At 38.5% G+C, this 11,953-nt stretch overlaps 1 protein-coding gene across 1 annotated transcript; it reads right to left on the reverse strand.

The window, feature by feature from the left end:
- Nucleotides 1-227: 227 nt before the first annotated feature.
- On the reverse strand, nucleotides 228-3,284 carry LOC147635687 (F-box/kelch-repeat protein At5g60570-like). Its single transcript, XM_086803085.1, has 2 exons — nucleotides 946-3,284; nucleotides 228-506 (listed from the first exon to the last, which is right to left on the reverse strand). Exon 1 carries the CDS (start codon nucleotides 2,605-2,607, stop codon nucleotides 1,168-1,170), a length of 1,440 nt encoding a protein of 479 aa, XP_086659211.1. The 5' UTR covers nucleotides 2,608-3,284; the 3' UTR covers nucleotides 228-506; nucleotides 946-1,167.
- Nucleotides 3,285-11,953: the final 8,669 nt, after the last annotated feature.

Below are 11,953 nucleotides of genomic sequence, written 5' to 3' on the forward strand. Positions count from 1 at the left end.
AATGCAGCCTGGAACAGTAAAGCAAAATGCAGCCTCCTTCACCAGACCGAACTCAGGCGACCAAATTTGACTGAAAGGAACCGAAGAACACACAAGATCACGTAAGGGAATCGTAGATTTGCAGTTTGTAACAGCATGCTCATATCAAATAAAGCATACACTCCTCTAGGGGTTTTCTGCATTAGGGGCTTGGGGGGGAGGGGGAACTTCGACTCCACATGTGTGCATGTAATCAATTATTGTGTGGTCTAATTGTTCGATTTTATATTAAGTTTGACAATTACATTGCTTCCGTGAAACTTTCTGACACTACTTTAGCAAGTGTCAGTTCAAGACAAGACCATCTCTCTATTTCTAAATCTCTATATTATCTTAAAGAAGAGTTTCACAAAGCTGCAACGTGGCAAGAATTTAGAGGTTCCGGATGGGGAGGAGGAGGTTTGAGGAGGTTTGGGTAACATTTGATTTTGGAAGCCTCAAAAGACGTGCGAAGCACGGGTTCCCAACTAGTACATACAAAAAGCTAGATGTCAGATCCTTATCCATCAGATCGGTAAAAACTATTAAAATAATCAAGGGAAAGCAAATCAAAATTTTCTTGAAGAGATCTCTTACGGAGAATCTGTTTAAACCATAGTTAGAGCACCAGACTTACCAACAAGCCAAATGAAGCACTTCATCACTATAAACAAAACATACTATCCCATACAACCTTGAAAAATAATGGCAGAATTAACTAGAATGGTCAAAATGACAATAATTTATGGTAAAAATCTAGCCAAGAAAAGACCACACGATGCTAGAAATTATCTTGCATAAAACCCTATCCAGATAAGTCACTACCTTCAGGAAAATGAACTGGAGCATTTGGTGGAGTTAGCAGGAAAGTTCAAGATATTCAACTAAACATTTTATGTGACAACACGGGATGTTCCAAACACGGACCTGCACGGCCTTTGGGCAACAACAAATAGGCCTTCTCCAGTGACCCTCCAACATGCTCCCATCCATGTCAAAGGAGGATGCCCTCAGATAAACGAGCCACCTTCACATCTTTGGGAACCCCAATGAAAAGTGTGACAGTATCCATTGTAGACAAACAACATGGACGGAGAGGCAAACCCAGTCTAAGCCCTTTGGCAACATGCAAAGGGTCAAAGTTGCATATCAGCAAGCCATAACAGCACAGTTGAACAGAAAGTTCCCAGTTCCTGTAACTCTTGAGTTGACAAGCTGCCATTCTGGAGCCGAAGCACCAGGCTGAGGCCGCCAAGAAAATACAGCAACACCTTCACGCTCCTGAGTTGATGTCCGGTGTCCACCGATCACAAAGAGCTGATCACCCAAAGCTTTGAATGCCAAACCCCACCCATTGCAGAAATCAGCCCTAACTGGCACAGGGCCTAGAACCTTCCATGTGTTCCTGTGCTTCTCATAAACTTTGAGAAGATTGCTGGAGCTCTCAATGGCATAGAGCTGATTGCCTGCAACTGCCACCAGAGGGGGGGAAGGCTCAAATGAGGGCGTTGAAGCTGGAGCAGAATACATATTCTCTATGGTTCTCCAAACATTCTTCTCAGGATCATACTCCTCTCCACTAGTGAGTGGTTCATGGTTCCTGGTTTTCCCTCCAATGACATAGAACTTTCCGTCCATGAAAAATCCAGAGCACTTGTGCCTAGGGGTGGCCATGTGAGGTAAGGCTTCCCATGCGCCCTTCAATGAATTATATCTCTCTGCAGAGTTCAGAACATTGAACTGCATCCCACCTACACTGAAGCCCCCAGCAACAAAGGCAAACTCGCCACAACTAGCAGAGGCAAAGAGGCAACGAGGATTTACCATGGGAGGGCCTCTTTCCCAGCTGTTTGACACCAAATCATACTTGTAGCAAGCAAAATCAAAAACTTCCCGGCCAAGCCACAGTAAGTGAGTGCCCGCAGACAGAGATTCTTTGTCTGAGAGATCAAAATTAGGGTCTACGTTTGCATGGGGCAAATTTCTCCATGAGTTCTGCTTGGGATCAAAGGCAGTCCACCCATTATTGCCACTTGTGTAGATGCAGATCCGCTGCTCAACAATGCGATCCTGATGACAAAGCTTCAGAAACAAGGCGTCACGGACAAGGTCTCGATGCCTGCGAGAAAGCATGGCCAGTTTCCAGTGCTGAGTCCGAGGTAAGAAAGCGAGACATCTGAGGGCCACCGAATCATCAAGGCCTGGCAGGTAAGATGTGTCTGCAGCCTCTTCATCACTGGGGACTTCATCAGTTTTTCCAGCGCTTTCCTGATCTTTAATAGAGCTGCGCTCAGGCAGGGCAGAGATTTCAACTGCACTGTGCCGAACGGCCACCCTTCCACCTGCTGTGACTCCACCCTCCTGTATCGCGACCATCTCACCTGCCGTGCCTTCGTCCTCCTGAAGGGAAGCGATAACGCCTGCACCCTCCTGTACGACCACGCTGACATTCAATGCTTCGGTGACAAGCTTCCTGGTCTTAAGCTTTGCTCGCCGCGGCTTCTTCCTCCTCTCTTTGGCACGGTTGCTTGATTTTACACCATGAGCGACCTCTGCCCTGCAGATCTCGAGCAGCAACCATTGGACCATTAAAGATTGGACAGGAAGCAGGTAACCCTGGCCGTCCAAAATCTCTTACAGGAAACTCTAGTCTCTGTAGAGAAGGACAGCAACATACACCCGAATCGGCAAAACTTATTCTGAGCAGATTCTCCTATCAAAGCTAGGATTCTTGCACCTATCTCCAAAGACTCTGCAAAAGTCAGGATTTATGAAATGATATTCCTGTCAAAGCTAGGGTTTCTGCACCTATCTCCAAAGCTGAAGCTAGCTTCAGATCATAAGGTAAACTTCGACATCTATCGGCATTAATTTTAGGGCTTCTCAGTTGCAGCTGGCTAGGGATTCAGAGATGGACTTGTCCGCGGAGTTAGGGTTTCTAAGTTGCTGTGCAGAAACTTTAATTTCTAGAATTGCATATAAAACCAGGGTTTTGAGCATCTCAGATGCGTTCGATTTGCAAGCTGCTGAGAAGCAACAGGAAGGTTGTTGAGATGCAACAGAACTCGAACTTCAGAGATGGCTGATGAGAAGAAGAGAGTAAAACAGGCAAGAAAGTGCAGCATAACCTACATCAGAAAAATGAGCACTCCAGATTCCATTATTTGAAAATTTTTCCATCTTGAATAAAAAATCTCGGAGAAAGTAACTCCAAGACAATGGGAGTAGGCGTGAGAATCCATGGCCCATAAAAAACAAGACAGATTTAATTTAAAAATCGCCCCTTGGAGGTTGTTTTTCAATGCCCACTTAAAACAAGGATATTTTTAAAGTTGTACATATGGTATGTATGTATATGTGTTTCGAGCCGACGCCCAATGTGGGTAGGGCAATTCTTCTCCCAGTACCTGGGCTCCTTCGGGAGTTCATGGTCACTTTCATGACCAGTATATGGGTCTTTCGGGGTCATACCTTAAGGAAGTAGCGAAACCGTTCTCACGGCCGAGACGACGAAGCTAATGACAAAAGCGTTTCTCTGTTCGAGTCTCAGAAACGAACACGTTCGTCTCTGACCCCGGCTCGAAAAACAAAAAATATATGTATATGTATGTATATGAACTTAGTATGTGTAAATATGTGTGTGTATGTATATATATGTGTATATGAACTTACATATGTATGTGTACATATGTATGCATGTGTGTGTGTATATGAACGTGCATATGTATGTGTATGAAAAATGTTTATTAGATTTGTCTAATATGGGTGCCAAATTTTGTTTTCCATTAATTAATTAATGGCGAGAGTGGACGACTTTAGGTGATGAAATTTTTAGAAAGTGGACGACCTTAGTCAAGTCAATAAAATTATGGATTGACACGTTGCAATTCTAGAGTTTTCGGGTTCTGGAGCAGGTGAACAGTGCAGCTCTGAAACTTTTTTTGGCTATTCACGGGTGTGAGCCGAAGCTGGAAGCATGGTGGGCTGAGGTTTGGAGGGAGGCATATGTCTCTGTGACAGTAGTAGGGAGGCCTAGCGAGGGAGGGCAAGGGTAGTGGGTGTCGTCAATGTCATGATCGTGGGCGCGCACATTTGATGGCAATAGGGACTGCAAGGGTGGTGGGTGCCGTTGATGTCATGGTCTCGGCCCTAGCTGAGGAGGAGGAGGGAGCCGGCCAACAGCCTTAGCGAGCCCCGCGACCAAGGTAAAACCTTAGTTGCTTATTAATATATTAGTGCCCACTAGGCACTCGAGCTAAATATGGGTAGTAAAAACTTGAGGTTTGTCTAATGTCAAGTTTCATAGTGTGTAATGCTCATGATCTATCCTACTAAAAAATAATTATATAAAGCCAATTCTGCACTTATGTGGGATAATTATTTTGACACAAAACCTTTAAATGATCAAATTTATTGATTTCGTTTTTTGCATACACCCAAACAATTGATTATGTGCTATAGGTCCCACAAAGGAGGGGATCAAGGACAACTTGCTTTTTCCATTTGGCAAGGCAATTTCCTTAAAGCAAGCAAACCTCCTCATGGTGTGTTGCTTGGTTGTCTTGATGGCCTAGGTTGTGCCTGGACCTAGTGTCACTACTATGACTTCTAACAAAGCTAGTGACAAAAGCGTTCTCCTTTCAAGTTGATGGGGCACATATGTGCCATGTAGAGCCCGATTTGAAAAACACAGCAAAATAAAAAATCATTTCATTATTATGCTAAAATTTAGGAATCGACATCTAATGAAGAGCCTAGCTTAATTTTAGGCAAGCTCTTGGTCAAAGCAAAAACATTAATCAGTTGTTAGAACTTAGCTAGCTTAACATTAGCAAAGCCCACCTTAATTTTAGGCAAGCAATTTACAAGAACTACACTACTAGTGCTACACTAATAGCATTGCACTACTAGCGCTACACCGAAATTGTGCCACAAAATATTAGTTATAGTATCACCATCCGAATGCTAGAGTAGAACTTCGTTGATGCGACTCTTAATTGAGGCTATGGTTCAAATTGTCCCATGTTAAAGCTTGAATTTGACTTGCTAAAATAACTACAATAGTTACGTTAATGGATAGCTTCCCGACATTGTTATGTGTCAATGGGGATAGCTACAATTGTTATGCATCAATGGATAGCTAAAATTGTTATGCATCAATGGATAGCTACAATTGTTATGTGTCAATGGATAGCTTCCCTAACTTTTTTTTATTTAACTAAACTAAGAAAAAAAGGCCATTAAAAAATTAGAGAGAATGTCCTTGAGAATTTTAGAGAGAAGAATTTAAGCTAAGATTCCTACCCCTTGCCGGGGGGGGGGAGGAGGGGGAGGGTAAGGGTAAGGGTAAGGGTAAGGGTAAGGGTAAGGGTAAGGGTAAGGGGGAATATGGCTTTTCAAATGGAGTATATATATAGCAATTGAATGTTGATATATATTGACGTCTCAAAGTTGGGCACATTATGAAATTAGAAGCTCTCCACATTAGAAGGCCAAAAGTGCACATCACCATTATGTTACAAGCAAAAGTCCACCATGGCAACAAGCTGATTCACAGGAGCCTGGCAAGCCTACTCCAGTCAAAAATGCACACATCAATTAAAGTTCATGAAAACCTACTACATGCAATCTATAACCCATCACCTACATGTCCTCCCTTTTGTAATCATTTACCTGGTTTCAATGCTTCTTAAGACTTAATTTTTCGCACGTCTGACCCTCTTCTCAAATCCCATGTAGTAGTGTACTTATGATAAGAAATTATTTACCCATACATAATAGATAAACATATGCTCCAAACATAATAAACCATTCGAGGCCTATGTAGATATACTAAATGTATGCAGTAGTCATCTAGCCATAGCTACCCGGCATCAAATGATCGCAGAACTAGCAAGTGTGGTTTCCCACTAGGTCGCTCAATTGACAAGATGGGACCTATGGTAAAACATGTACCTCTCCTAGTTTTCTTCCATTTAATTCCATCCTCTTTTTGCAAGCTAAAAAAGAAAATTATGGCTCCATGGCCCATGCCACGTCAAAGGACTAACCTCAATGCCCTCTGTGGTGGCTAGTTACCTCAATGTCCTCTATGGCTAGTTATATAACACCAACAAACGTTTACCACCTTGTACCACAATCAACACATTGTGAAAGCTCAATTCATAAAAGTACTTGCAAGTTGAAGTTACAACTTGTAACTTTAGGGTTTAGGGTTTAGGCTTCCCTTCAACATGCTTACACATTGAGGACTCCACTTGAAAGAAAGAATCTCAACAGTTCGACAAAAAATCTAGCATGTCAATGATGAAAAAAATTCTAAGGAGCCATAGAATTTGAATTCCCATGTTCACCATTTGCTCTCTTACTTAGACAAACAATCTTGCCGGTGGCCCATGGCTTGCCCATCATAAAACTTCTCCCAAACTTGTAAGCACCTATACATGTAAGAAGCACCATTTTGAAGCCCATTACACATATATGTTACCTTTGGTGGATTGGTTGGTTTGCTCCCCTCATAGGATTCTTTGATAAGAGGGAGGGACAAGTTGTAATTATCTTTAAGGAGCAATATTAGCATCAACAAAGTGACATTGACCATTGTCTTTGACGAATGGCCATCATTGATGAATGGCCATTGACCATTGACCATTGTCTTGACGAATGGCCATCAACAAAGTGACCGTTGACCATTGTCTTTGAAGAATGGCCATCATTGACGAATGGCCATTTATCATCAATTGGTTGTTGCTAGTTCACCATTCATGTCTAACTACTTCAGTCGTGTAACCATTTCTACCAAAAGACAAGGTAATGTGCAAGAGACGATAAAGGAGAGAAAAAGGATTGTACTCATTGCATGGAGTAATACATATTTAGATGCAATGGGAGTACCACCATTCATGTCTAATTTTTGTAACCATTTCTACCAAAAGACAAGGTAATGTGCAACAAAAGATAAAGGAGAGAGAAAGGATTGTACTCATTGCATGGAGTACCGCATGTTCATGAGCAAGAAGCATGAAAACTATAATTCTTGATCAGTATTGGATTCATTCTGTTTAGGGCTTTACAATTCACTCATATACCTCATTGCATGGAGTACCGCATGTTCATGAGCAAGAAGCATGAAAACTATAATTCTTGATCAGTATTGGATTCATTCTGTTTAGGGCTTTACAATTCATTCATATACCTCATCCCCTTTTCACACACACATATTAGTGCCCATGTGCACACTTAGGCCCATGTCCATTAAGCCCTTGGCCCATTATTTACACATGTCTATGGCCCCTACATTACAAACCATCCCCACCCAAATGGTTTCGTCCTTAAAACCTTGTAATACAAGTAATACAACCCATGTGGGCGAGGGAATAAAACATCAAGAACTATGGCCTCCTGGATCAAATGGAAAGCCTAGGGACCAAGCCTAGGGACCAACAATCCAATCTCATCAAGCACAAATGGCTGCCTAGATCAAAAGGATAGCCACAATGACCTACATCTCATGTAATATGGATGCCACATATACCAGGGTTAAAGGGAAAACATATCATCCCATCCTTCCAACCAAAACATAAATCTAACATCGCATGTGACAAAATCGTCCATCATCCAAAGTCAAAATGCCAAAGGCTCCTATAACATATGAAACCTGAATAACGCCCATACCACACTATGGTGAAAATATGTTGCCATGGCGTGCTACATATTTACATCACACTATGGTGAAAATATGTTGCCATGGCATGCTACATAGTCGTGTACCAAGCATCTCAAGTGACATGTCACACATCCGAAAGTGAATGCCCCAACTCCATATACTATAGAAACATGTTGGCATCCATATGGGCATAAGTGTCATCCTCAAAATCCACATGCTCTCACTTACCATTAGGTTATAACACACATAGTATATATAAAAAAGTTTACATGGTATTCATAATATAGACATGCCCATTTTCAAGAGCTATGGCTTGTTGTAGTTTATTGTATGATTTTAGATAGTATTTTACCTTGTATTTATAAGTCCAATGCCTAGTAGTTGTAGATAAGTTTATAGCTAGGTTTTAATATAATGGTGATGTAATCGATCTTTATCTACATTGTTTTTATTGAATAATATCTTATACATTAAACCATTAAAAGTCTACGCTATTGATTTAAGTTTTTAACGTGTCCCATGAAGCGTTAGACTCCCTTAAAGTTAGTGGGTGGGGGCAGCTCAAGGATGAGCTGCACTTTGAATGACCTACAGGATAAATACATAATTTAAAGATCATATCAGTCTCTAAGCTAAATCAATGGTCTAAAAAAGAAAAACATACATGAAACATTTTACTAATCTTCTAGAAATCTATAATGTCAAGCATTAATTACAATCATCTCCACTAAAAATCACATGGTATTAGTTTTTTGGGGGGCTTTGGCTTGGGTTTCTCCAAAAGTCATTCTACCTTCACGATCCACGTGCCTTCTTTGCGAGAGAGAGAGAGAGAGAGAGAGAGAGAGAGAGAGAGAGAGAGAGAGAGAGAGAGAGAGAGAGAGAGAGAGAGAGAGATGAAGGTAGATACATAGAGAACTATAAATCGGATAGGAAAATTGTGACAATGATACTCAATAACAATACTTACATATTTTTTAATGTTTAGAACAATCTTGATGGATGAATACAAAGAAAATGGCTCAAGAGGCTTCCTTATACTTAGATTTCTACTCATCAAATCTCATTGGAAGTAGGTAATATTTGTAGATCAATCATAGACCTAATGAAGAAGAACATTAGTTGGGTCTAGGACATTATTTAGCTTATGATAATTGACCAATGCATCCTTTATAATTATAATTCTTCACTAATAAAACCATGTTCATTAATTCAAAATCAACATGGGCATGCCCTTTAAGAAGTATAAACAAGTTTGCTACCATCATGCAATCCTTTGGGTGGTAACTTGACAAAAGTTATTCCCACTTCTCAATAAAAAAGTAATCAAAATCCATTCATTTTTTCTACATTGAACCAATACAACTCATTGAGGGCTAGTTTTTCAAGCATTGAACAATGTTCACCATGAAATTTTTTATTGCTTAGAGTTTAAAGGAGGTTTTGAGTCAAGATAATTACACCTTGGTTTCATAAGGTCTAACCGTGTTTTTAGGAAGATGTAAGAATTATATAGCAATTGAATTAACAATTGATACATGGGATCACTTTTTGGCTCCTTAAGTGTCCTTCACTTAACTCTACATGGAAAATAGCCCTACCTCTCCACTCATTCTCCTTTGAGAGTCTTCTTTGCCTTATTTCTTTTCCTTACATGAAAAATAATCCTTGATTTATTTTGTCAAAATTCGCAAGGGTTTGGTTGGTTTTGGCTTTCAAAACTATGAGCATGTTCAATAAAATTATATTTTAGAGCATATTTATTATAACTTAAACTCCCTTGTTTGTAAACCTTAAATAGTTATATATTAGGAATGAGTAGAAAATTCAACAATTGAGTAACTTGCCATGTTTTTCAAATTCAAGTGGCTTAAAATCCACCTCACTTCAAGTAGGCCTAATAAAGGATGGTCCCCTACTACACCTAGTACACCAAAGAAAGAAACTTTTTTGTTTCCTTGAACTTTTACTCGTTTTATCTTCCATGATTGTAAACTAAAAAAAAAGGCCCAAAATTCTATGATGGATAAATCTTTAAGTGATTCTTTATATCAAAGTAGGTTATCTTTTTGTCAAGCTAGTGGCACATGACATGTGTGAGGTTCTTGCTCATGTGATGTTGAAGCTCTACTACCCTCCTTCATGTTGTAAGTAAACATAAATCCTCATAGAGCATGCTCTACTTAGAATGTTTAGATCACTCTTTTATTTATAAAGTTATAAGCTTGAACAAATTCACTCTATTTAGAATGTGTAGATTCACTCTTATATTATAGAGCATGCTCTACTTAGAATGTGTAAACTCACTCTTATATTTATAGAGCATTCTTTACTTAGAATGTGTAAATTCACTGTTATATTTATAAAGTTATAAGCTTGAACAAATTCACTCTACTTAGAATGTGTAAATTCACTCTTATATTTATAGAGCATGCTCTACTTAGAATGTTTAAATCACTCTTATATTTATAAAGTTATAAGCATAAACAAATTCACTCTACTTAGAATGTGTAAAATCACTCTTATATTTATGGAGCTATAAGTTTGAACAAATTTAACTTGGCAAAAGTTCTTACCAACCATAACATTGTGTAACAAGGATGCAACAAAGGTAATAATGAGTCGAGCGCAATTGTTTTGTTTCCCACCATAACCCTTTGTTGCATCCTTGTGTAACAAGGATGCAACAAAGGTAATAATGAGTCGAGTGCAATTGTTTTGTTTCCCACCATAACCCTCAACCAAGTCGACAACCACTAACTTCACCTTTATGAAAAAAAAGATAAAAAACATAGAGTTCCTATTCCTTGGCCCCGTGCTTATTTTTTTACATTTAGTTTGCAAATGAACAACCTAATGAAAAATAGATAAGTCACATTATTATTTTGCTTCAACAGTATTCAAGTATTTTTATTCTAGATGCTCCTAACCAACACTGTTGCTTGTTGTAATTTTTATTTCTTAGGCTTATGGTTCATTTGTCAAGTAAGATTTTATTTTTTTAAGGGAATATTTTACATAGTAAAAGTTGAAAGAATTTGTGCGCATTTACCTTTTTGGTATTCCACTCACTAAGCACATTAATCTTTCTTGGGATACATGTTACTTTGTGCGACCTTTGAATGCAATGGTTGATCTTGTCTGATTTCATCATACACAAGTGGCAACTTGGAAGGGGAAAAACAAGGCAAAGTGGCTTGGCACATATTGGAATGATTTAACATTGGGTAGGTGTGTCAATGAGTTATCATTAGGCAATTGAGGTGTGTCATTATAAATGACATATAGGCATGCCAAAAGGTTTGAAATTCCATGTGCAATTATCCATCCCAAAAGTTAGGATGACAACACTACCTAATGATTATAAGCATTTAATTTTCCACTTGGGTTTTGAAATTTACATATTCAAAAAAAATGGAAGACTTAAAGAGACACTTCATTCTCCTTTATAACTTTTCTTCAAATGGACGCTTCATTCTCCTTTACAATTTTTCTTTTTTAAATTTATCACATATGAAAATTATTCTTATTATTTTACCTATGAAGCCAACTTAGTTTTATCTTGCTTGACATCAAAATTTGTTAATAATTTATCTAAAATATGAATATACTTACTTGCATATTGACTAAATTCAATTTACATCCAAAATGTATAGTATATCATTATGATCCTTAATCTTAGGAACTCCCCATATCATGTTCATGGAACTCCCCATGTTCATGTTCATGGAAGGAGCAACAAGCAATAAAAAATCTTGGATAGTAGATGATAATATCAAAAATTTTAAGAATATATCTAAAATGTGCATATACACTTACTTGCATGTTGACTAAATTTAAGAATATATCTAAAATGTGCATATACACTTACTTGCATGTTGACTAAATTCAATTTACATCCAAAATGTAGAGTACATCATTATGACCCTCAATCTTAGGAACTCCCCATATTATTGTGTTCATGGAAAAAGTAATAAGAGATTCTTTAATAATATCAAAAAGCCTGGATAGAATATGAGAATATCATAATTTGTTCATAATATATCTAAAATATGAATATACTTACTTGCATGTTAACTAAATTCAATTTACATCCAAAATGTATAGTATATCATTATGAGCCTAAATATTAGGAACTCGCTAGATCATGTTCATGGAAAGAACAACAAAAAATTCTCTAATATCAAAAAGCTTGGATGGCAACGAGAATATCCAATGTGAATATGCTTACTTGCATGTTGATTAAATTCAATTTACATCCAAAACGTA

The sequence above is a fragment of the Cibotium barometz genome, chromosome 9, assembly GCF_041138505.1.
Source record: "Cibotium barometz isolate CiBa-2024 chromosome 9, ASM4113850v1, whole genome shotgun sequence".
NCBI classification, from domain to species: domain Eukaryota; kingdom Viridiplantae; phylum Streptophyta; class Polypodiopsida; order Cyatheales; family Cibotiaceae; genus Cibotium; species Cibotium barometz.

What these genes read in the sequence shown, in the direction of transcription:
- LOC147635687 (XM_086803085.1), bottom strand. Translation starts at nt 2,607, where the DNA reads ATGGTCCAATGGTTGCTGCTCGAGATCTGCAGGGCAGAGGTCGCTCAT.